Source organism: Coregonus clupeaformis, unplaced genomic scaffold, assembly GCF_020615455.1.
Source record: "Coregonus clupeaformis isolate EN_2021a unplaced genomic scaffold, ASM2061545v1 scaf0270, whole genome shotgun sequence".
Classification (NCBI taxonomy): domain Eukaryota; kingdom Metazoa; phylum Chordata; class Actinopteri; order Salmoniformes; family Salmonidae; genus Coregonus; species Coregonus clupeaformis.
The window spans coordinates 19,121-45,000 of NW_025533725.1; the positions used below are offsets into that span (position 1 = coordinate 19,121).

At 44.5% G+C, this 25,880-nt stretch overlaps 2 protein-coding genes across 7 annotated transcripts in view; both read right to left on the reverse strand.

The window, feature by feature from the left end:
* LOC121554174 (metastasis-associated protein MTA2) overlaps window positions 1–18,565 on the reverse strand; it is a 37,595-nt gene extending 19,030 nt beyond the window's left edge. The window contains exons 1-7 of one of the 2 annotated variants that reach the window (XM_045214501.1): window positions 18,151–18,565; window positions 12,470–12,537; window positions 11,730–11,747; window positions 11,407–11,500; window positions 8,288–8,405; window positions 7,672–7,735; window positions 7,280–7,397 (exon numbers count right to left, since the gene is read on the reverse strand). In XM_045214501.1, the coding sequence (XP_045070436.1) occupies window positions 7,280–7,397; window positions 7,672–7,735; window positions 8,288–8,405; window positions 11,407–11,500; window positions 11,730–11,747; window positions 12,470–12,537; window positions 18,151–18,178 (508 nt within the window). In that variant the 5' untranslated portion in view covers window positions 18,179–18,565. The remainder of the gene's footprint in view (window positions 1–7,279; window positions 7,398–7,671; window positions 7,736–8,287; window positions 8,406–11,406; window positions 11,501–11,729; window positions 11,748–12,469; window positions 12,538–18,150) is intronic. The other variant, XM_045214502.1, reaches the window with a different exon arrangement.
* Window positions 18,566–20,065: 1,500 nt separating this feature from the next.
* LOC121554163 (echinoderm microtubule-associated protein-like 3) overlaps window positions 20,066–25,880 on the reverse strand; it is a 28,958-nt gene continuing 23,143 nt past the window's right edge. For all 5 annotated transcript variants that reach the window (XM_041867630.2, XM_041867629.2, XM_041867628.2 and 2 more), the window contains 15 exons: window positions 25,851–25,880; window positions 25,645–25,755; window positions 25,115–25,210; window positions 23,899–24,033; window positions 23,393–23,531; window positions 22,867–23,018; window positions 22,614–22,739; window positions 21,998–22,129; window positions 21,839–21,906; window positions 21,495–21,583; window positions 21,238–21,335; window positions 20,915–21,002; window positions 20,684–20,782; window positions 20,443–20,573; window positions 20,066–20,340 (listed from right to left, as the gene is read on the reverse strand). The exon at window positions 25,851–25,880 is cut by the window's right edge and continues 40 nt beyond it. In XM_041867630.2, coding sequence (XP_041723564.1) covers window positions 20,140–20,340; window positions 20,443–20,573; window positions 20,684–20,782; window positions 20,915–21,002; window positions 21,238–21,335; window positions 21,495–21,583; window positions 21,839–21,906; window positions 21,998–22,129; window positions 22,614–22,739; window positions 22,867–23,018; window positions 23,393–23,531; window positions 23,899–24,033; window positions 25,115–25,210; window positions 25,645–25,755; window positions 25,851–25,880 — 1,695 coding nt within the window. In that variant the 3' untranslated portion in view covers window positions 20,066–20,139. The remainder of the gene's footprint in view (window positions 20,341–20,442; window positions 20,574–20,683; window positions 20,783–20,914; window positions 21,003–21,237; window positions 21,336–21,494; window positions 21,584–21,838; window positions 21,907–21,997; window positions 22,130–22,613; window positions 22,740–22,866; window positions 23,019–23,392; window positions 23,532–23,898; window positions 24,034–25,114; window positions 25,211–25,644; window positions 25,756–25,850) is intronic.

Here is a 25,880-nt window from a genome sequence, read left to right on the forward strand (position 1 = left end):
TCAAGTTTATTTGAAAATTCTAAAGAAAAAGAACACACAAACACACAATGCCTCAGTGATTAACATAACTGTTTCACAGATCACAGAACTATATCAGGGTGTCATTTCTCAGGCAGAAATGTAGATAAAAATAATGAAATCCTGTTCCCCAAACAAGTGCAAGAACCACAGAGTCAAGAATAGGTTAAATATACAGTGGGGGAAAAAAGTATTTAGTCAGCCACCAATTGTGCAAGTTCTCCTACTTAAAAAGATGAGAGAGGCCTGTAATTTTCATCATAGGTACACGTCAACTATGACAGACAAATTGAGAATTTTTTTCTCCAGAAAATCACATTGTAGGATTTTTTATGAATTTATTAGCAAATTATGGTGGAAAATAAGTATTTGGTCACCTACAAACAAGCAGGATTTCTGGCTCTCACAGACCTGTAACTTCTTCTTTAAGAGGCTCCTCTGTCCTCCACTCGTTACCTGTATTAATGGCACCTGTTTGAACTTGTTATCAGTATAAAAGACACCTGTCCACAACCTCAAACAGTCACACTCCAAACTCCACTATGGCCAAGACCAAAGAGCTGTCAAAGGACACCAGAAACAAAATTGTAGACCTGCACCAGGCTGGGAAGACTGAATCTGCAATAGGTAAGCAGCTTGGTTTGAAGAAATCAACTGTGGGAGCAATTATTAGGAAATGGAAGACATACAAGACCACTGATAATCTCCCTCAATCTGGGGCTCCATGCAAGATCTCACCCCGTGGGGTAAAAATGATCACAAGAACGGTGAGCAAAAATCCCAGAACCACACGGGGGGACCTAGTGAATGACCTGCAGAGAGCTGGGACCAAAGTAACAAAGCCTACCATCAGTAACACACTACGCCGCCAGGGACTCAAATCCTGCAGTGCCAGACGTGTCCCCCTGCTTAAACCAGTACATGTTCAGGCCCGTCTGAAGTTTGCTAGAGTGCATTTGGATGATCCAGAAGAGGATTGGGAGAATGTCATATGGTCAGATGAAACCAAAATATAACTTTTTGGTAAAAACTCAACTTGTCGTGTTTGGAGGACAAAGAATGCTGAGTTGCATCCAAAGAACACCATACCTACTGTGAAGCATGGGGGTGGAAACATCATGCTTTGGGGCTGTTTTTCTGCAAAGGGACCAGGACGACTGATCCATGTAAAGGAAAGAATGAATGGGGCCATGTATCGTGAGATTTTGAGTGAAAACCTCCTTCCATCAGCAAGGGCATTGAAGATGAAACGTGGCTGGGTCTTTCAGCATGACAATGATCCCAAACACACCGCCCAGGCAACGAAGGAGTGGCTTCGTAAGAAGCATTTAAAGGTCCTGGAGTGGCCTAGCCAGTCTTCAGATCTCAACCCCATAGAAAATCTTTGGAGGGAGTTGAAAGTCCGTGTTGCCCAGCGACAGCCCCAAAACATCACTGCTCTAGAGGAGATCTGCATGGAGGAATGGGCCAAAATACCAGCAACAGTGTGTGAAAAACCTTGTGAAGACTTACAGAAAACGTTTGACCTGTGTCATTGCCAACAAATGGTATATAAAAGTATTGAGAAACTTTTGTTATTGACCAAATACTTATTTTTCACCATAATTTGCAAATAAATTCATTAAAAATCCTACAATGTGATTTTCTGGATTTTTTTTCCTCATGTTGTCTGTCATAGTTGACGTGTACCTATGATGAAAATTACAGGCCTCTCTCATCTTTTTAAGTGGGAGAACTTGCACAATTGGTGGCTGACTAAATACTTTTTTCCCCCACTGTACAAATAAAATAAAATCAATTAAAAACAATAGCACATCAACATAAAAACATATAAACATAAAGCTGGAGCCTGAGGACAGTGACCAAAAGCACAACATCACTATTAATCATAAAACACCTCAAGTTATTTGAAAGTTCTGAGGACAAAGAACACACAAACACACAATGCCTCAGTGATTCACAGAAGTATATCACAGATCACAGAACTATATCAGGGTGTCATTTCTCAGGCAGAAATGTAGATAAAAATAATGAAATCCTGTTCCCCAAACAAGTGCAAGAACCACAGAGTCAAGAATAGGTTAAATATACAAATAAAATAAAAACAATTAAAAACAATAGCACATCAACATAAAAACATATAAACATAAATCTGAAAGCGTTGCTCAAACTCCCGTAACAGTCCCGTTATTTTATCTTTGAACCGCTTCATGTCTGCCACATGTTGGGTCGCGCACACATTTTTCAGACAGTGGAAGTGAGCTGCATCACCACCGGCAAGTTGCGTCTCCCACAATGACAGCTTCAACTTGAAAGAACGTATGCTGTCATAATACTGCGTGACAACTTTGTTGCGCCCTTGCAGCTGTTTGTTCAAGTTATTCAGGTGCTCTGTAACATCCACCATAAATGCAAGGTCCTGCATCCATTCTGCGGAATGAAATTCTAACACTGGTTTGCCCTTTTCTTCCATGAACTGTTCAATTTCTTCTCGTAAATCAAAGAAACGCCTCAGCACAGCACCTCGGCTTAACCATCTTACCTCAGTGTGGTATGGCAGGCCATAGATGTGGTCTTTCTCTCTGAGAAGGCTGTCAAACTGACGGTGATTCAGGCTTCTGGAGCGGATGAAATTAACAGTTTGGATGACCACCTTCATGACGTTATCCATCTTTAATGACTTGCAACACAAAGCCTCCTGGTGCAAAATACAGTGAAAAGTCAAAAAATCACGTCCTCCATTTGCAGATTGCACTTTCTCTCTGAACTTTGTCACAACGCCTGCTTTTTTCCCGATCATTGAGGGCGCACCATCTGTAGCCAGGCTGACATCGCGGGACCAGTCCACTCCGACCCTGTCCAGCGCGCCGACGAGTGTGCTAAAAATATCAGCTGCTGTCGTTGTATCTGTCATCGGCACCAACTCCACGAACTCCTCGGTGACGGTCAATGTGTCATCAACTCCGCGGATGAAAATGGCCAGTTGTGCAACATCTGTAATGTCCATGCTTTCATCAATTGCAACCGAAAACGCAATAAATAACTTTACTTTTTGCTTCAACTGGCTGTCCAAATCCACTGAAAGATCGGAAATCCTGTCTGCAACTGTGTTTCTTGTCAGGCTGATATTTGCAAAAGCCTGCCGCTTTTCAGGGCACACAATCTCCGCTGCCATCATCATGCATGTTTTTACAAATTCACCCTCACTAAATGGTTTTGAAGCCACTGCGATTTCATTAGCAATGAGGTAGCTAGCTTTCACTGCAGCGTCACTGATGTCTCGGCTGTGAGTAAACACAGACTGCTGTTTCTTCAGACCCGCCAACAGTTCATTCACCTTCTCTCATCTCCGCTGTCCTTGAAAGTTGTCATATTTGTCGGCATGAAGACTCACATAGTGGCGACGAAGGTTATATTCTTTCAGCACTGCAACATGCTCTGAACACACCAAACATACAGCTTTCCCATTCAATTCCGTGAATAAATAGGATGACCATTTTTCTTGGAACACTCTGCACTCTGCGTCCACTTTTCTCTTTTTTGACAGAGACATATTGGGGCAATGAGGGTGCCAAAGCACATAAGTAGAAGCCGTAATAAATATCGCAGGCAAAACAAAGTAGCTCATTGGCTGCACGTGCTTGACCTACTTGCTCTGCCCCGGTATAAACAGTTTGCTTGCTTAACACAATTGCTATTGCGCCATCCAGTGGACGCAATTGGAACAGCAGTTTATTTTATTGAAAAATTGCAGCGCATTTTTATACTTTAAAAATTGTTTTTATTTTTTTATTTTATTTTTAGCATCTCGCGGGCCGGATTAAACCCGTTTGCGGGCTGGACGTTTGACACGCCTGCTCTAGGTAGTTGATATGCAGCACCCTTTGCACTGTTGACCAAATCCCTCTTTCCGAGTAGCCCCCACACTGCGCTCCTCATCCCAGTAAGGTTGAGTGTCATGATCACCCTGCGGGACACTACCCGGCCCATGAGAACCCCCCTGCAACAGCATTCACCGGTCTCGCCAAGGAGTCAACGCCCTTAAGCACGACAGGGATACCTTGAGCAATCAATGACAGTGGCGAGAAGCGGACAGACACGTAGCAACCACCCAGCGCTGAAACAGACGCATCAGACATCCCAGAGGCAACACAGCTATCATAGAGGCCATCCGACCCAATAACCACAGGCACAAGCGAAAAAGCATGGGTGCCCCAGCTGAAACCGTGCTAGACAGACCCGGAATGCGAACAAAAACGCATGATTCAGAAGCGAGTCCAGAACGAGACCCAGAAACTGAATGTGTTGAGCAGTAGTCAAACTACTTTTCTTGTGACTCACTATCAACCCCAGATATTGAATATGGGAAACCAGTGTGGAGCTCCACCTGTTCCGTCGACTACGCTATGACCAGCCAATCGTCCAGATAGGCCAATACTCTGATCCCCTGGCACCGCACTGGTGCCAAAGCCGCCTCCACCACCATAGAAAAGTTGAGGGGCGATAGGTAGAATGTATAGCACATGAAAATATGCATCCTTCAGATCTATGGACGTGAACGCACCAACTGCAATAGCCAGCGTGTGCAAGTGTGAGCATTTAGAACTCTCAAATCTAAGGTGCTTGTTTAACACTAGAACCGCTGGGCCTCGATGGACCCCCCTTCAAGCTAATGAGCAGTAATTCTGACTGCAACACTAACAGTGTAATTCATATATTTCATATATGCTATTGCAAAAATAACAATTTGGCTTTGTTTATGAAGGCCTTGGGTAACAGAATACATTTTTTTTTTTCAAATCAAAATAGCATTTTCATTAGTTTATGTTACTGTAGGCCAGGGGTTCACGGTCCAGAGCTTGCTGGTTTTCTGTTCTACCTGATAATTGCACACACCTGGTGTCCCAGGTCTAAATCAGTCCCTGATTAGAGGGGGACATTGAAACAATGAAGTGGAACTGGCTTCGAGGTCCAGAGTTGAGTTTGAGGGCTGTAAAAACAAAAACACACAAAAATAAACACCAAAATTAAAGTGTTCAATCAATTATATTCATGGAGTGCCTTTGTTACAACTATGAAATAGAAAGGATATTTGCTGGAACGCTCTTCTTTTTATAAACGACACTTAACTCTAATTGCTCCTGTAAGTTGCTCTGTATAAGAGCGTCTGCTAAATGACTAAAATGTAAAATGTGTGAAATTAGTTTTGTGTAGTTTAGGATCAGTTTCGAGGCAATTATGTGATTATCAGCTGGGCACTGAACTTTCAACTGTCGGAAGGAGGAGCGTAGCAGGCCTTACTGTTGGGAAACGGAGAGGCAACGTGGGAAAACCATCAAAAATAATAATTACATGCCCTCCTAAAACTGGTTATGACTCCAGTTCTGTTTGTGATATTAAGATTCTAACGACAGTGTTACAAAGACTTATTTAGGAAAAGTCAAGAACGGAGGGGGGCATGATTTAAAAAAATGGCAGAGTAATAAATAAATACAATTTATGAGCAGTCAAAATGACTGCTTTAGCAGTTCTAGTGTTAAAACACGCTTTTCTAGGATGGGACTCAACACTTCTTCGCTCTTGGGAACTTAGAAGTACCGGCAGTACTCTGTACTTCTGACACTGGGACCACCCGAATAGCCTTCTTTTGAAGGAGAGAGGAGATCTCCTCTTAAGACAGGTGCTAGGACCTCGGGGACCTTTGACATAATGACAGCACGAAAAGGAGGACGGACAGCGCACAGACCGTACCCCCTCGTCACCGTCATCACCCATGGAGAAACTGTGCATGCACGCCACTGGACGGAGCACGCTCATCAAAGTCTCCCATATATTATCTCCTGAAGGGGCAGAGCACCAGGATAAATTTTTTTTTTTGGTCACGCTTGTTTTGATATCCACCACTCTTGACAACTGTGCGTCTGAACGTGGGGAAGGAAATGTGCATTCTGATACCCGGCCCACACCGGGTTCAGAGACCTCGGCAACCAGTAACTTGCCCCCACTGACCGAACCACTTGGGAGCACTGTTGCCACAGTAGCGAAGTAACTCGCCACGCATCGGTGAAATCTTTGAAACAGGGGTAAGCAATGCTTCTCCGCTGCTGGGACAAAAGGTAAATACCTTCCGCCAAAGCTGGAGAAACTCCACTGCGGGGGAGAAAACACCAAAGGCGCATTCACCTCCAATGGCTCAGTCTCCCCCACCGAATCCAAAGTCAGATATCAGCCCTGTACTGATGTCATCCGATTCATACACCGAAAACCCTCCACAGCCAATCAGGGATAGTATATCATCCCCGGAATCTGGACTTTGAACACTGCCAGAGAAACCGGAATGAGCCTCACTCGACTGGGATGACTCCCCTATCAACCCCGACCACCAATCTTCCGCACAAAGTCAGCCTGACTCCCAATGGAAGTTGAACCCAGCCGGAGACAACGGTCAAACGGACTGGTCCAAGCCAAGGCCTCCTGGCAACAGGACAGCACTCGTGAGTATATTTGATTTTCATTGTGAAACCACATGCCCTAGGGCACAGTCGGCAGTTCAAACTCAGCTGGTTAGCCTTTTTGAACTTACTTTTACCACTGGCCATCTTACTCAAGCAAGGAAGCACTGGCTACACAAGCAAAGCAGAATGTAGTGGGTTTTCATCAAACCGATACAAAGACCCAAAATGCGCAACATCTAGGGGGACGAATACTCTCTCCCCACTAACAGAGACCTATGTCGGGGCCAAATCTCATAGCCTTCGTGCGCTTGAAAAGTTTGTAAATTGCGTGACACGTTCTTTCTTCAGGTGAGCTGAAGAGCGAATAATTTGGGAAATGGATGCGAGCCCCGGTATTATAGCCAGGAAGGCGGGGCTTCCGAGGGCGGGCTCGGCATCCAATGGCCCTTTGGGCGTGATTTCAGTTTGCTTCAGGTGAATAGGATTGGTCATTGACTCCCCATAGTATGTTACACCAAGTGACCGACTTAAAGGGAACACAAACTTCCTTTTTCCATCCCAAAACATTTTCCTATGTGTGCCCTACTGAACATGACCCATGTCTCACTACTCACTCATACAACGCCATCATTAAGACGTGATAGAAGGCATTCTTTCAAACCAGCACTTTTAGAAGTGGGGTGGAACTCAACCCCAAGAGTGTGTAGTCTGACAGCACTATGACCACCACAATAGGCTGCAATGTGATAGGCCAGTCTAAAAGGTGAGAGTTCAGCCAGCCCCCCCACCCCAGCCCCCCCACACACCTTCGGCTAGCTTGTCAGGGATCTCGGCCTGGTACTTGGAGCCTACGCGGATCTCTCCCTGGTCCGCCAGGAGGGTCTTCTGGACCGGGTCAAACACCAGTGAGTAAAAGAAACACTCCTGGACAGAAAGATGAACAACATATGTTAGGAATGGATGGAGCTGAAGAATTGACATTCTCAGCCAATACACAGTATATTTACGTGCTTTATTGTATCAAAACAATACATATGGTCCTCACTCAAAAAAGGCAGTCATAAAAACATACACCACTTTTAGAAGAACATGCACAACTCTTTCGCCATAAATCCTTCGACAGTGCAGTTCTCATTGTAATACGTGGGACAGACTTGCTGGTGATGAACAGTGACGCTTAGGAGAGACTGAAGCTCACCTCTTTCTCCAGGTAGCCGGCGAGGACGTCCGTTTCGTTGAGGAGTGTGACGTTACATTTCCCTCTGGGGAGGGAGAGAGGTGCCAGGAGAAGCGACAGAGTGAGGGGTAGTCAAAGGTCAATACGGCACCCTAAAATACACCCCGTTAATACTCCCAAGGGTCTTTCATTCATCTGAACTGAGCGACACCTAACCCTGCTGTTGTACTAGGCCTTTATCCCCAATAAGGCACTGGAAAACAGAGGAATGTCTGTGGAGATCCCGTGAAAGAACAACTTCTGATCATGCACGATCATTTCAACACAGTTAAATGATTTCAACAGTTAGAATCCCTTGACTAACTGCATTTTAAAATCAGGAGCCTGAACAGTGGTGATGGTTCGTGTTATGAAAAGGGACAGTTGGAACACATCAGTGGCTTAATGATTGTGAATGGGCCAGAGGATAATTTTCAAGGTTTAGGGTTAATTGTGCATATCAGTCCTGTCACATGACACTATATCCTGTCAGAGTTGAAAGGGTTAAAATGGCAGCACCCTTGTTTGCAGCTACTGCTATGGGGTGAGTCTACGCCTCAGGGGAGACACACACGTTCACACACACGCTCCATCTTACCGTATGTGAGTTGCAGGTAGAGACTCAAACTGCCGAGAGAGGAAAAGTTCTCTGTGTTTCAGCTGGTGTTTCTGCTGTTCAGACACGGTGGGCTGCTTGGACTCCTCCTCAAAGTCTCCTACGAAACACAGAACACAAAGACACATTAGCAACAATGGACATTTTCCAATTACCTGGGTTCTAATAATCTTGATCAGGGTATGTTCAATCACACAATTCATATCAATATAACCAATTGATAATTGTGGCTATGGGGATGACGCTCCCGCTGTACCTTTATTTGATTTGTTTTGGCATTTTCAAGTCTTATTGACAGATACAGGTTAGAAATGTAGATGGGGAAACGGTAAGAGGAATCAAGCTCAGAGTGGCGGAACAGTGGATCCAACCACTGACGGCACACAGCAGTATCTTATATGAAATCAAACACGCTAAACAGCAAAGTGAAACTGACTATATACATTGCCCTTTTTTCTACTGTGACTGTCCAAGTCTATCATAACCTATGACCTGGAACTTTAAACTTGTAACTGTACTTATGTGTAACCAATACCGGACACTGAAAATAATTTCCTACTCGGAAGGACAAACTCTTCTAGTCTATTCTAGTGACTGACCTACTATAGCCCTACTAAAGCTTTACAGTCAATGTAAACAAATGACTGCATATAGCCTATATGACCTGGCAGGCTAAAATTTGTCCATGTAGATAAAGAAACATTACTTTTCCCCATATGGAAGATGGTTTTGCATTATATCTAGTGTTACACCACTAAAATTGTGCATTCCTAATTTGAGGCGGGTGAGTCAGTAATGTGTGAGGTGGTGGTGGATTGAGCGGGGGGAGAACGAACTGGGCAGGACAATCACTCGATCTCCACGGACTCCGCCCCTGCACTCAGCCACAGGAAACCCTGTCAGTAGAGAGGGGGGACAAGACCTCAGGCCACACCCCTTTCTGTTAACCCCTTTCCCCCCCTTGTCCGGCGAGTCCCTGCCAGACTAAGTGGGAAACCCTGTGCATCAAACCTGAGGCGCCCATCCCCCTCATCATGTATCCACCCCCCACAAAAAAAAAATAACTTGCACACAGACAGGCCCTCAAGGCACACCCACGTGCAGTGGCGCTCCAGCAGAGCAGTGTACGCGCTCTCTCCCTCCACACACTCTCTCATACACACACACTTTCTTCCTTGACAAAGACAAGGCAAGTCAGAGTTAACCCGTTGTGTGCCGCAGCCCTGTGGGACACATCAAGGGCCTTTTGTTCTGAGCAGCGTGCCTGGGCCGGAGGATAAGCAGAGAGGAGGGGGAGTATAAAGGAGTAGTGGGGGGGTACTGTTGGAGGGAGGGAGAGAGAGAGGCTGGGAGAGAAGCCCAGGTCTTGTGTAACAGGACAGTGCCAAAGCGGTGGCTCGTGCTACTGAGCGGGAGGCGTGAGCACAGGCGTTTTTCATGCGCCCGAGCCAAAACGCCGGAGAGGGACGTAGAGTAGCGCAGCATAACGTAACAGCCGACAGTGTGTGTGTGTGTGTAGCGGGGGGTCTGCAAGACCAGAGTGGACCAGGCAGCCGGGCCAGGTCCCGAGGGTGGCAGGGGCTAGACTGGGCACTCGGTCTGTACACCGGCCCAGTTATGGCCGTTTGTTTGCAACCCAACCCCAGCCTCCTCCTCTCTCCCAGGCTCTCTCGACTGGTTGCAGCCAGTTTCAGTCTGTGTGTTTCTCCACTGACCCCCAGGGGAGGTTAGATGGAATACCTCCGCAGTACACAGGGGCAGTTAACGTTAACATACCGCAGTGACATAACCAATCAGCTAGCAGGGGCTCCAGGGCTGAGGGGGCAGGACAGGAGATCACCCACCCACCTACCCAGAGCCCCTGGCCATCCCTGCCTCCTACTGGAGTTCCTACCTCCTATTGTCGCTAAATGACCACAGAGAGGACACGTTTTTTATTACATTTTAGTCATTTAGCAAACAGAAGCTCTTATCCAGAGTGACTTGCAATAAGTAGGCTCTTTCATGAAACCAAACTGGAGGCACTGTACAGGCCTACAGGTCAAACTCATAATAAAAAATATCACATTTTCTATCCAAAGAGAAACAAAGTAGGTAGGCTCTGTTCGTCAGCGAGATAGATGTAGTAGTTGCCATTATGAAACGGCTGGAAAATGCATCCATTTTGAGGTGTGGATCTGAATGTCTTTTGTCTGGAGCCCTGCCACAGCATGCAGCCCACTATGTTAGAGGAGTGTGTGTGTGTGTGTGTGCGCGCATGTGTGTAAATGAATCCGGTCAGGGCTCTAGGTAATCTGAGTATCATTAGCATCACAACACTACCTCGGCGGCCGCTTCTCCCTCTCCATTTCCCCCGCTCTGCATCTCGTCCTCTGATCACTGGGCATCCGTACAAATGCACCACTCAGGGCACTCTAGTGGGCAACCCTTTACTGGAAACGTGTGTGATAAACACTGACTCTCAAACCAATAGCCAGCCACTATTACTCCTACAACAACAACCCACAAGTACAGCACGATTCATGATAGAAACTAAAACCAATTTTCCATCTCCATTGTGAATGAATCCTACATTAGTATCATACTCTTCCTGGCAGCTGCAGTGGAATAGCACTATGCAGTATGCACACTCTCACACACACTGTTCTGCTTCAGCTGGAGACAAAGGGCGCGCCCAAATGGCACCCTATTCCCTATGTAGTGCACTACTTTTGACCAGATCGTGGTCAAAAAGTAGTGCATTCAATAGGGTGCCATTTGGGGACGCAGTCGGAGCATCCCTCTACTTAGAGAGAGAGACAATTGCCTGCTGGTAGTGCAGAGGGAGATCCCAATCTGATTGGAACAAAACACAGTACTCATATCCTGGATCGAGATAATAAACTGGGTTATATGAAAAGAGACGTCTACTCTAATAATGCTCTCCAATAACTTTACACAGGCCATAGACTGCACAGCATTAGAGTTTGGCATAGAGCTAAGAGTTGGCGCTCTCAAGTGGTGTGTAATAGGCCTCTTGATCTCTTTCTGAACGCAGTGAAGGAGCAGAGCACGGATGGACTGAGATGAGACTGCACAGACAGAAAGATTGTTGTACTCACTTGCGTTGCTGTCGGCCAGAGTGTTGAGGTTGCCCGAGATGTCCCGCCTCCGGAACAGACACACCACCTTGGCTTCTACGTTCCCATTGGCCGTCTGAGAGACATACGTGACAAGAGCGGTCAGTCACTACTGGCCAATACTTTGAATGATTGCCATATCACAATATTATTCTCTGAACGGCATGCCACATTCATAGATACGATTTCCCATCTATGAATGGAAATCGGCCATTTTGAATTGAATCAAATGTATTGAATATATGCTAGAACTTAAACTGGGGCTGTAAGTGACGAGGGGGTGACGCGAGACTCTCCATCATTACCATTGGATTAACCATGATCTGAAGAGAGGGAGAGAGAAACGACAAACTGAGGCCTCAATGTTGGGCTCCTTGTCTAATTCACACTCAGGTAATGTCCGAAACGGCATCCTGTTCCCTATGTAGCGCACTGCTTTTTAGGCCAGTGCTCTTTCCAAAAGTAGCGCGCGACATAGGGAAGGGAACTTTCAGACGCAGCCTCAGTCATAATGATATCTATTATTGCCCCTCCTCCTCTGCTCCCATTAGTGCTCAGAAGGATGGAGTTCTCCTAGTGGTGCTTGCCACAACCCCCTTCAATTTAAGAGTGTTATATAAATGAGCGTAATCCTTTGACTGGGGGGAAACAAGCCTGGGTCATCCGCCGCTATGCTACTGCTACAGCCAGCCGCATTATGGAACGGCTCTTTCACCAGCATCTTGTCAATCCTGTAGTAGTGCCGGCTGGCTAACCAAAGCACAATGCATCGGGAAGATGGGCGGGGGTGTGTGTGTGTGTGGCAAGAAGATTATGGTTAGAACCTGGGAGGTGTGTGTGTGTGTGTGTGAATCTCTCTCTGGGTGTGTGTGTGTTTTACCACCATCATCATCGTCCCAGTGTAGGGATGGGTTACAGACAAACAGGCTATCAGGTCAGATATGATAAGCGGTACATTTACAAATGGGGCTGTCAATGTCAGCGAGTTTTTATGTAAATGCTCCGAATCAGAGGGTAGATGTGAAGGACAGATTATTGTACCAACCTTGTTGAGCTCTTCTATTCTGCGGATTAGGTAGGGGTTGCTGGAGGAGTTCTCAAAGTACACGTAATCTGAAAGGTAAAGACAAAATACGAGTCATATGAATCATAAAAATTCTGTATCGTTTCAATTCAGCGCATGACTTTGAACATGACCTCTCCGGTTACTCTAACATGTTCAACGGAAAACCATTGTAATGTGTCTGTGTGGAGATTGCACTCTGTTGGAGTCTTTGTACAGTCACTTATTGATATGACTAAGGGGAATCCACCACCACTAACGGCAGACGACGTCAAACACCATGCAGACAGGCTTTCGCCAGGCAAAATCCATCCATCAAAAAGCCTACAGGTGCTTGGTGGGGAGAGCTAATAGCTTTGCACAACACATCCCGTCTGTGTCTGCCATTTCAAGGACAAGTGAGACAATATTCACTCAGCCATCCTACGCTATAGGCTACGCCAGACTACAGTACCACTATAACATGATTTCTGCTTGCATACGACGTTTAGGAATATCCCTCATATCTCATGATAGGGCTACAATTAGAGATGCTGGTGTTACTGAAAAGTGACCAATGAACAAAGCCCGGCGCCTTTACCTACTCTGTCTTTGTCTACAGAGATGATGGGCCTCAGTCTCTTCCACACAGCCCATTGATAGTAGCCTATACCCAGGGTCAAGGCAAAAGAATGGCTGTAGTGACATCCCAGAGGCCTGGCTACATCCCACAACGGTCACAAGCTCACGAGAGTGTAGCTACTACTACTAGGGCTGGCTAGGATGGAGTTTTTCTGAATGACTGTAGTAAAGGAGTATAAATACTAAGCTAATCAATTAATTACCCAGAAGAGTAGTCAGTTATTCAAGAGTCTCTCAAGACAACACAAAAATTGTTTTGGTATGCCCACTATTATAGGCCTAGCCTACTACTACGGTTAAGGTTACAATATCAAACCCACCCAAAATTATTTCTCGCCAGTGATATAGGCATGACAGACGATATTTTGGCTCAAGTGGCCAATATTTTGGTTCTAGCAGTGAAGTGGAAGGGGAACCCACCAGTGTGTTTTAGGGGTCACTTGCAGGTCATAGCAAAAGCCACAGGGCCTGTAGCGTAACTCGCAGCTAAATAACTGTCCTCATGAATCAACAGCTCTGTTCAACATTAATCTACGAAACACAAACAAATAATGTGATAATATCCATAACTATCGTGGAGACTGGACATAGTCTACAGACATAGTCAAACTAGGCTAATGCAGAAAACATATTGGAAATGGTGTCTATGAGCAATGCTGTCGCATTGCATCTGATCAGGGACACTAACTTTAAGATGGACACCAACATTGACTAACATCGCAATGCATCAGCAATCATATCTATTCTATAGAAGGAGAGTGCATAGGATGTAGCTCAGGGGCGATTCCACGCAAGCTGGAGCAGAAAATATTTTTGGTATCTCAGATTGTTCTGGCAAATCTCACATAGGAACTTCATTGGGTGGAAGGATACTTTTTACATTTGTATTACAAACCACTTTTTTGAAAAGCTTGATGACATTTGACATTTTAGGCCCAGTTTCAACCCTCTGATCTGTGAACCGTACATGATACAGACAACATCTTAGTGTCATTATACTCCTTATAGTGTCCTCTCAAATTTTGGTATGTCTAGATTCTAAAACACAAATGTTCACATTAATTTATTCAACAATAAAAATATCATTCTCAAAACGACCCTTTGATTGAGCTTTTTTTAATTTTATAGACATAACACAAACGTCCTCCCTACCAATTAAGCTTCTATGTGAGAATTGCCAGAACAATCAGAGATACCAAAAATTATTTCCACTCCTAGGTTAAAACACAACACGTCGTGGATGAGAGGGGAGAAATGCCTCTGCTGCCATTATGTAACCACCGACACTGGGGTGGACGGAATCTGGCTCAAAAGAAGAAGAAGAAAAGACCTGCACACAGCACTGTCATCCTCTTTTCATCCCTCCTTCTCCATATTCATCCATGTTCTCGGTCTTGCCCCAGTGGGACAAATGAAAACATGAAGCCCTCTCTCCACGCTATGGGGGCTCCATGTCTGCCTGGATGAATAGGTGAGAGACAGGGAGACAGCAGGCTAAAGCGGTGCCTCGCGGATCAATCGACCAGGGGCTTTTTGAATGGGGATCACAATCTGCACTTCTGAAAAGACAACCTCAGCTCAGACACTCAGAGTCGGTCAGCATTAACCAGATGTCTATGATGTTCATTTTTTAGTTATATATTTCAATAAGACCAATTATTCTTTGAAGCAGAAATAATCTCAGGAAGAGTAATATGCTTTACGTCTATTGCAGTTACAGTTGTGGCGCAGTGTGTTAGGTGCTTGGGGGTGGATTCAGAGTACAGTGAATGGAGGGAGCCCTTAAAATAAATCTGAAGAAATGCCTAATTAGGTTTATACATTTATAATGACCTGTGGTGCCGTTAGGAGCTTGGTCTTTTAATGACGCAATGGATGCTTTATCGTTTTAGGATCACAGTCACACCAGTGAATCTATTGCTACTTACAAAACACCCGTGGCAAGCACTAAAAACAACCTACGATCCATTAATAGCATGTTGCTGTTGAGACATTGGACTGACAAACATGGGTGCGTGGATTTTCACCAATTCTATAGGATGAACTCACATGTAACCAAGTGTCAGCCGGGAGTCCCGGTTCTCAATCTCATTGACCCTGCATTAGCCCCTTACACAGTTGATGCATTCCCAGTAGCACGGATTCCTTTCATGAGCTCTATATCAACAGGACCCATACCTGTTTATCTATGCATAGTCACTTTACCCCTACCTACATGTACAAATTACCTCAACTAACCTGTACCCCCGCACATTGACTTGGTACCAGTACCCCCTGTATATAGCCTCGTTATTGTTATTTTATTGTGTTACTTTTTATTTTATACTTAATTTTATTGAGTACATTTTTTCTTAACTATTTCTTGAACTGCATTGTTAGTTAAGGGCTCCTAAGTAAGCATTTCACTGTAATGTCGACACATGTTGTATTCGGCGCATGTGACAAATACAATTTGATTTGAATAGGCTCCTCTGGCTATAAAGCGGGACCTAGCCCTAGACATTCAATTCAACTAATGCTTAAAACACAATTCACCAGAAGTGACGTGTGGTCTTATATAAAAGGTAAAGGCATATTTTAATACAGTAGTAAGCATAAATCCAGTAGACTATCCATTTTCAGATGAGGTCCAGAGACAATGGTAAAGCTATGGCATGTGGGACCCTGAGGAATAAGCGCCACTGAGTAAATATAACGCAGCTCCCTCATATCCAAATGAATCATTCGAGCACAACTCCATTGCCACACGCATGTCATGAGTGACATTTCATTTCATTACAGAGCAGAAGGAGAAACTCTACCGCAGACAGGGAGCGACACAGTCAGTAGCTGTGAGTCATTCAACTATTGAGTGAAGTCACATAAGAACATATTTTCAAGGACTCTTACTAGCCAAAAGAAGGGAGCAGTCCTGTATGGTCTGTCTCTACTGTTTGGGAAGATAACAGAATACGCTAAACAAACCACTTTGGTTTTACTATGAAATTCGACAAGAACACGTTTCTTTGACACACCACTGCATACTAGACTAGTGGCCATATGTATAATGCGTCTGTAGGAGAGCCTTTTAGATCACAATGAATAAGATTGAATGGACGGGGGACGGGGGGACGGGGGGGAGCTGATTCAAGATCAGCACTCCTACTCTGAAACGCTGGCCCAGAGCTACCCAACTGGGTAGATATTCTGCTAGGCAGTGGCTCTTGTGACCACCTTGACTGGAGCGAGGAAAATTGGCAAGAACATCACTTTGCTCAACGGTGGAACAACAATAGATGTAATGGCTGCCTTGTGTGCACGCTCTCTGGGAAGTTTCCCCCCAGGAGGGCGACGGTGCACGGGTTAACAAGCATTTTGTCGCGCTCTGAGGTGCTAGGATGCAGTGCTGTGAGGGATTAGGCAAGCAGGCCTTGCCGACAGACAGGCCGGAAGACACTACCATCTGTGGGGCAGTGCCATCTCGGGCACAGTCTCAAGGCCAAGATGACCGGGGGGGGGGCAGGGCTCTACAGTGCGACCATTTTACTCTCATATGTGCCAAAATATTTAGGAGCACCAGTGCGCCTAGGAAAATTAAGGATTCTATCTTTATTACCTCAAATATTTTTAATTGTGCTCCTAAATGTGTGTGGGCCTACATTTTTCAACTTGAAAAAAAAAGGTCAGCGTAGAGCCCTGTGACGGCATAATCCTGCAACTAAAACAATGCATTTCAAGAAATAATAGTCTCAGCACTGTAATTTGTTTTTCAGACCGTCAGGGGTTAAATCCATCTATGCTGTTGCCTGTAAAACAGCCCAACTCAACACATTATCATCATATTCTGCAAGAGGTCTATGTCTTTATCAATGATGTTGAATTCAATGCCTGCTGTAGGCTATACCGTTCAAGTGCTTGTTTAAGTTATATTATGCACCGAAAGCAGACAGCATCTTCTATAAGACTGCACGGTTTAATCACTGTGACCTAAATACAGATGCTCTTGTGGAACCTTACACAACGATAAAATAGCCAGAATGTATCAGTGTATGACTATATTTCACGGACTCAGTCAGTAGCTGTGCACCCACCAAAACACTGACTCGAGCCAAGACAGAAAGGAAACGTGAATCACAACAACGTTGCAAGTTAAGATCACTGATGTTGATAATCTTTCTCACCACCAATAACATTATCTCATATCATTGCAATGTTGATGGTAAAATAAAGCTGTCGACCCTAGGGTTTGAGGAGGGTCCAGCCGGCTTAACTCTGGCCATCTTGCGACCTAACGCAACGCACGTTTACCGGCTTTTTAACATGCAGACTTGTGTTATTTTGCTAAATGTACTATATTAACCTTGGCAGCTAAACAATTCAACTAAATGGTAAGTAACAGTATCTACAAAATATGTTACAATTTGCGGAGTAGTCTGAAGTTGAACAATACAACGTCTTCCCAATTATAATCAATTGCCTTGCTGTGTTTGCTAACGTTAATTTATGCCAACTACAGTAGCTAACTAACTACGTAGCTCGCAAGGTAACTTGCGAGTTAAAAGATACAGCTAACTAGCTAGATAACATAGGTAGCCTGACTGTAAAAGATAGCTAGTCAAACCAGCAAGTGGTAGTTAAGTAAATAAACCATGTTTTAGCTAGTAACTTTAGCTAGCTAGCTAGCTAGCTAACATACTCAAGTTAACTTGCTGGTTTAAACCAATGACATAAATCATTGGTTTTAACTAAGCAATTAGCGTCTGGCTAGATATATAAACTTGGTTGACTATACTACACTGAAAGTGGACTAACTAGTCGTAAAATACAGTTATCTGACGCGTTAGATCGTTAGCCAACGAATGCGTTCTAATTTAACATGTCTTGCTATTAAGTTAGCTAGCTAGGTAGCATTAGCCTGCTAGCTAGTTAGCCAGCATTCGCGGAAATAACCATCGTTCGCTAGCTAGCAATCTAGCAAATGCAAATCAGCTAGCTAATTACCCTAGCATAGCTTGCTAACATTCACGATGATGGCTCTTCAAAATAAAATAAAAAAGACTTACCTCCCACTCGGTACATGTTGGCCGCCATTCTCTCGTTACCCCCAACAAACACTGTCCAAGGGATTCCCCTCTTGCGTTAAAAATGTCGATCTGGAGCTATTTTATCCCTGCATTTATTGGAGACCTCCCCCGCCGCGAAACAAAGCCGGGACCCGGCACAGTAGCCAAGCTCTGGCGGGTAAAAGTTTAAAGTTTCCGTTACAATGTTTCGGGGTTCCAAAATGCGTCTTTGTTTCAGTCCGATAACGACCTCCCTCTTCCACACTCACTCACTCACGCATTCACACTTGCAGGCATGCATACACAGCCCTTGATCGCTAGCCTGTCTCTTACTCCACTCTTCCTCTCATCCTCCGCTCCCAGCTTCATCCTCCTCTTCTTCACCTCCGCTCAGTTCACACACACACACACGCGTACACAGACACTGCCCTCCCTCGTTTGTAAACGTCATCTTCGGAAAATAACGTCAATTAGAATCGGAAAACTCCGGCAACTCAGTACACACACACACACACACACACACACAATTCTCAACAAGATAGAGTTGCTCCAACCATCACCATTACAAACACCAAGGGCCACTGATGCAGTTTGCAAGAGTCTAGTATCAACAGGCTGGGACTGGTAGTCAGGCCCTTAAGTGCAATTAAAATTGGTGGTCCTCTGTAGCTCAATTGGTAGAGCATGGCGCTTGTAACGCCAGGGTAGTGGGTTCGATCCCCGGGACCACCCATACATAAAAATGTATGCGCTTTGGATAAAAGCGCAAATGTAAATCGCTTTGGATAAAAGCGTCTGCTAAATGGCATATTATTATAAAATAGCAAAATGTAACCAACATTGTTAGTAATCCCATAGTTATAACCAAAAGTAATACTGAAGAAGGATAATCTGATTCGCATATTTGGCATGAAGAGTATGCAGATGAGCACATTGATGAGAGACAGCCTTCCATCAGACTTCCTCTAGTCTAGAGTCTACATTCAGATACAGCACGCACAGCACGCACAGCAGCAAAATGACAACTCAATGGCCATTATTTGAGCAACACTCCCCTCTAGCGATCATATCGATAGCATACAGTTTTTAGCACTTCAGTGTAACACTGGAAATGCAGGGATGCTTTTATAATGAAGGATGCTCTGAATTCATAAGCACTAGTTGTCATTGTTTATTGATAGAAATATCTGGAGACAAAGAAAACCATGACCCATTCAAAAGTACTTTTAAATAAACATAGAATAAATCAAATACAAAAGCGACGTGTACAATAAAGGTAGACCTTTCTGAATTTGTCTAATACTCTGGAGAGATTAGATTCAACTGCAATATGAGTAAAGCAAATATTTTTGTTATTCAATTCTAAGGCACTTGAGTGATTGTCACCATTTAGCAAAATGCACATAAAAAGTTCAATATTCATAGAGATCGCAACAGAGCAAAATATGTATGATGTTATATGACATTTCTGAGAAGACAATAACCATAAAACACCCCTAGGGTAAGCTTGCATGGTAAACAAATTAGTAAACAAAATAGGATATTTTGGAATGTTCTCAACAATTGATCCCTTTGTCCAACAGTCAGTTGATACCAAAGTTTGACCTTTTTCAATTGCGCCAGTATAGAAAATTCACATAGATTCGACAGAATTTCACTCATTCTGAGAAGTACATCGTGCCCAGATGTATTAACATTTCCATTACATCACGTGTGGCTCATATCTGCATTACAAAACTCCATTGTGTTTGAACAGAGAATCCTATTGACATAAAGGATGTGATTCCTAAACCTGCTTTAATCTAAGAACCAGACACAACCACTACGCCACAGGTCCAGAAGCCTCTCTCTTTCTACGTTGCTCCCTCTCTCTCTCCCTCTCCCCCTTTCCCTCTCCCTCTGTAAACATTTCTCTCCCCTTTGTCTCTTTATCACCCTCTCTCTGTTTCTCTCAGTCTCTGTCTTTCTCTCCACGTCTCTTTCTCTCCTTTAAGGTTCTGGGGAGCTGGTTGAGGCGGAAGAGGAGGATTGTAGGCGGTCTCCCCCGCTGTCCCCCGTCCCTCCTCTCTTGACCCTCCACTGGAGGATACAGGTGTCCTTGCCTCCCATGGAGAGCACGTGACTGTCACAGTGGGTGAAGCGCACGTTGGTCACGTGACTACCGTGGCCCTCATAACTGTGGTTTGGGGCCTGATGGGTAAAAGAAGACATTTGATATGTGGTGAGCTTTCTGGTGGAAGGAGTAAAAATGATTGAAATCAATTGAAAATGTGGCGCTGAATTATTCCTGACCTTGGGTTTTGGGCAGGGGTACTGGAAGAGGTGGACTTTACAGAAGTCATCGGCCACCGCCACCATTCTCTCATTGTGGGAGCGACAGAGGGCGTTGATGTCTGTGCCGTCTGAACCCTCCAACCACACACCTGTGGGACGACACAAAATAACACACAACACATGCTAGCCACTCAGTCACAGGTAAAGGGTTGAGTGATATTGAGAGGCTTGTGATAGTTTGAATGCTGGTTCTTCTCACCCATGACATGGAAGCCCAATACGCAGGTGTAGGACGCCCATTCTCGGTCTTTGCTCTCGTAGCGGTTCCTCAACAGTTTGCAGCCTCCAGCGATGTCCCCTGTTTGAGTAGAGTAAAATAGTCCTTAGGATAATTGAGTTAGGGAAATTAGACATATTGTCCTATACAAATATACACGTGTTCAACTGAGACATGCAAAAATAAAATGTAGACGTTTGCACAGTCACTCACAGTAAAGGATTTCGTAATCGCCTGAGTTGGACATAATGTACTTCCCGTCTTTGGACCAATCAAGGTGAGTGATGAAGCTGGAGTGACCCTAAAAGTAACAGACATCACAAAATGACAACACCCAAACACCATGACGAATATATTTTTTTACTTAACACTTATTTTTCTTAAAACTGCATTGTTGGTTAAGGGCTTGTAAGTAAGCATTTCACTGTAAGGTCTACACCTGTTGTATTCGGCGCATGTGGCAAATACAATTTGATTTGATTTTACATAAATAATCCACAACCATCCCCAACATCCCAGAATGCACTGCAACTTACATTGCACTTTCCGTAGCGGGAGTAGCGCCGTCCACTCTCTGTGACGTTATAGATGTAGATGAAGTTGTCATGGGAACCCACGGCCAAGAAGCTACCATCTGAAAGGGTAAATCAAAACAAGGGCATGTTCCAAATAGAGATCAATAGATATAAATACAAATAATAGAGATCAATCCTAGTGGTGAGTCAGTACGTATTACTGAAGCATGGTTGACATTCGGTCTATTGTGACACACTGAAGGAGCTTGACCTCTGACCTGGTGAGTATCTCATTACGGACAGCTGTTCATTCCCGTCGGTGTAGTCTGAGACTACATCTTTGGTCTGCAGGTCAAGGACCAGCCACCTGTTACAGGGAGATTGGAGGTGGGGGGTTGGGAAGACAGGTAGACAACCAGCGTGAAGGTCTGATCCTTCAGACAATGATTCTGCTTTATCGTCCTGGAGTTTGGGGTAAATATCTAGCATCAACATCGTAATAAACAGGAACGCATTGATACTGATTAACGCTGTAGATTAGTTGATAACGTATGAGATACTTCTATTGCCTGCTCTAGTCTACGCATTTGATGCTGTTGTATTTCAGAGTGGAGTGTCTCACCTGCCTGTGCTGAGCCCAACAGACACCACAGCCCCATTGGGACAGAAATCAGCACACAGCCCATACTCCTGAAAGAAATGAGGAATAGTATTTAAGAATATGTGTCACTTTGTGTGTGTAGGTGCGTGCGTCTGTGTGTTTGTATTTATGCCCGCTCACCTCTAGCGTGGTGCACCAGTCCAGTTTGTGCTCCTCTGTGTTCCACACGCACACCTGTCTGTCATGTCCACAGGTGAGGAAGACATCCTGGGAGGGGTGTGTGGCCAAACCCCACATCTCATCCACATGACCCTGCACAGGATAGAGCGATACACACACTATCACACACACTATCACACACTCAATACACACACTATCACACACTCAATACACACACTATCACACACTCAATACACACACAATACACACACTATCACACACTCAATACACACACTATCACACACTCAATACACACACTATCACACACTCAAATCACACACTATCACACACTCAATCCACACACTGGCTTTAGGTTTCTATTCTCTAAGCTTCAATGTTCACTCCTCGACACTGATTGGACTGGAGTAAGACATGTTTGATACCACCAGTAGTTTCCCCCCATGGATACAACAATCTAATGCTTTTAAATCCATGTGGGGGAGTGAGAAAGTGCGCTGTGCACTTTGGGGAGAAGTGGAGGGAATCGGAACGCAGAACATGTGCAGACCAGGTGTGTAACCGCAAACCACTCCACATATCACTCCACATATACTCCATCATGCTAATGTTTACATACCTGTACTATGGCCACAAAGCCATCAGAGAAAGTGCCCCTCAGGATGGCATTTCGGGTGGTACCAACCAATACCTCCTCCCCGTCTACATCTGCAATGCAACGGACCGCCCCAAACTGTTCTGGAATCTATAATATATACATAAACATAGATATTATTCTGAAATAATACATAAATACCCACAAAAAAGGTTTTAACACGCTCAGTTTGGTTATTAAGAGTGACAATGCACACACACAAACACGCTTCTTTCACCTCACACTCTCTCTCGGGTGCAAGGTCAGCGCTCCAGCGGATGATCTTACGGTCTTTGCCCCCGCCGCTGAGGAGAGCACCCCCCTGCAGCATACACAGAGTAAACACACTGCCGTCATGGGCCCGCGTCTGCCGCATGATCTGGAACGTCTCTGCAAAAGGAGGAAGAGAGAAGAAGATTACTTTACTGTCTATTGTCACAGGCCCTGCGATAGACTCGCGTCCTGTCCAGGGGGTGTACTTGTACATCAAGCTGCCTCACGCTACAGAAACAGGAGATAGGCTCCTGCCCTATGAGCCGTTCCGGCTCGCACAAGCCAAGGCTACTTACTTACTGTTGTCACATTTGGAGAGCAAGGGGGAAAAAGAGTCACAGTTATGGAGGCAGAGTCTGGTAGCATAGTTGATTGAGGAGGTACTAAATCAAATGAAACTATATTTTTTCCTTATGTTTGTATTTTTATTACATTTATTTGAAATGGAGAACCTGGTCCTAATTTGGACCCTGTTTGGAACAGACAGTTACCTTTGGCCCCTTTCCCCAGTGTCTTGACGTCGCCGGGTGATTTGCCCCATGTCAGGATGTTCCCCTCTGAGTCCCCAGTTAGCACGTCTCCCGTCAGGCTGAACACAAAGCACTGGATGAACTTGGGCTTCTTGTATTTCTAACAGAGAAGAAACATTACAAACTGTTACAAACAAGTTCGAATGACTATATTTATTGGGATCTTTGTATTTCTGACAGTAGATAAAGATGATAAACATTTATGTAACAAATTAGTTTGAATTACTATATGTAGTGGAGGTGGTTCAGTGATAAATAGCCTTGCATGAGACCTGCAGACTTGTGCTAGCTCCCAGGTTAGTATAGGCTTTAGCTCAGTGGTCTAAAATAGTATTTATTGAGGCATCCAAATAACCCGGGTTTGATATACCCAGTTCGGTCACATATACAGGGTGCTGTTAACCTTTTGACTATGTGGAAAAAGGCTGACAATGTACTTGTAAGGACTTCTAAGGGATTTCACTCACCCCAAAGATGCCCTGTTTCTTGGTGAGTGAGCCAGCACTTAGGGTCCAAAAGTAGACGTGAGACTTTCCACAGGTGATGATGTTAGTGCTGTCGTTGGGGTTGAACTCTACTGTAAACACTGCCTCGTTGGTGCTCTGGATTAACACACACAAGGAGAAGATTTCAAGTCGTGAAAAAATTTATTGAAATGCTAAATATCAATTGAAACTGTGAATGCCAATATCTCAGAGCTGGACTTCTATGATTTTGCCACCCTTGGAATTAAGTTGAGGACAATTAATGTTGTATAAGAGGGTATAATGCATAACACTTCTGCACCAAAGTCTCAATGTGCAGCAGCTGCACTATATGAAAAAAAGCAGTGGACTATTCCATTACAGTCCAGTGGGGGATGGGCATGTGTTACATACATTGAACCAACTCCTATATTTATGTGGGCTGCTAACCCCCCCCCCCCTTTTGACCACTCCCAATTTTAGCTGGAGATCCAAAACTGGACTCTTGAATCTATGGCACTCTCATGACAAATGATGCTTATGCAAATTCCATTTGGCCAATCATACAAGAAAGTTCTGCATGTGTGCTACAAGAAACTCAGAATCAAGACAGGAAATTAGCTCATAACACCCACCTAACATCCAAACCCACCAACACACACATATGCGCGCACACACACACACACACACAGTCACACACTGACAAATTCACTGTCTAAAATATTTACACAGTTGCCGTGGCAATGCGGCTGAACTTACTCTCAGGGAAGTTGAGAAATTTGGGACAAAAGCCTGTGACAGAACGAGGTGACGTGGACGCCATATTTTTTTAACAAATCTATGCAAACAGTCCTCTTTTTCAGGCATCTACAGATCAGATCACTCTAGTGAATGCTGGCTTTAACAAAGCCTTCGTACGCAAATTACTACTTGGCTCCCAGCAAAGACACACCAGAGGTCTATACATGTACATGGGGGGATTTTTTTGTTATAGCACAAGGAAGCAGTATCAAGATGTATACCGTAAATCATATTGATTATTAGTATTTTACTGCAATAAACCTACTGTGCAATATGAATAGGACTCTCTTTGTGTATGTGTGTGTGTTTGTGTGTGCGTTTGTGCATGCATGTGGGTGTGTGTGTGCCTGTGTCCGTGCCTGTGTGCTTGCATGAATGCCAAGTGTGCGTGCGTGTGTGTCTTGGTGCATTGCTTTACCTTAACCTCTGCGTGCTTGGTTCCTTTGGCGCAGTCCCACACAGACAGCATGTGTTCATTGGAGTCATCAATCACACAGAGGAAGGCTCCAGAGTCCTGCAAGCAGGGGAGAGGTGAGAACGAGGGGAGAAGGAACCAGTGAGAGGCTGTCAGATGGAGAGATGATGCAGAGTCACAAGGACAGGGAAACAGAGATCAATGGCTAATGTGAAACCATGTGAAGGATCGCGGGTTCGATTCCGCTGAGGCCACCCATACCAAAACAATGTACGCATGACGGTAAGTCGCTTTGGATAAAAGCATCTGCTAAATGGCAATATATATATATATATATATATATATATATATATATATATATCAACGTAAACCTGTATTGGTTGTTTGTGAGTGTTGTATGGAGATTTGGTGTCAGGAGTTCTTCAAAAGCCTTAGTGAGTTGACAAAGGACAATGTACAAAAAACATAGACCATTCAACTCAGTCACATCTAGTTTGTGGGAGGGGTGTTTTGTAGTACGGATGATCACTTACCGCAAAGGAGAAGGCTACAGATCCTACACCTCGCTCAAACGTGCCCAGTCCAATCTGTTGTAGGGTGATCAGTGTGGCGGAATCCCAGATGTGGACATAGGGCTGTAGGGGCTGAGAGACACAATAGACGTATAGGACTTGATGATAAATATGACCATTTACAGTACATATATTTAGTAAACATTTTCTTCCATGAATTGCCTCACCTTGCCATCCTTATCCACCCCAGCCGTCTG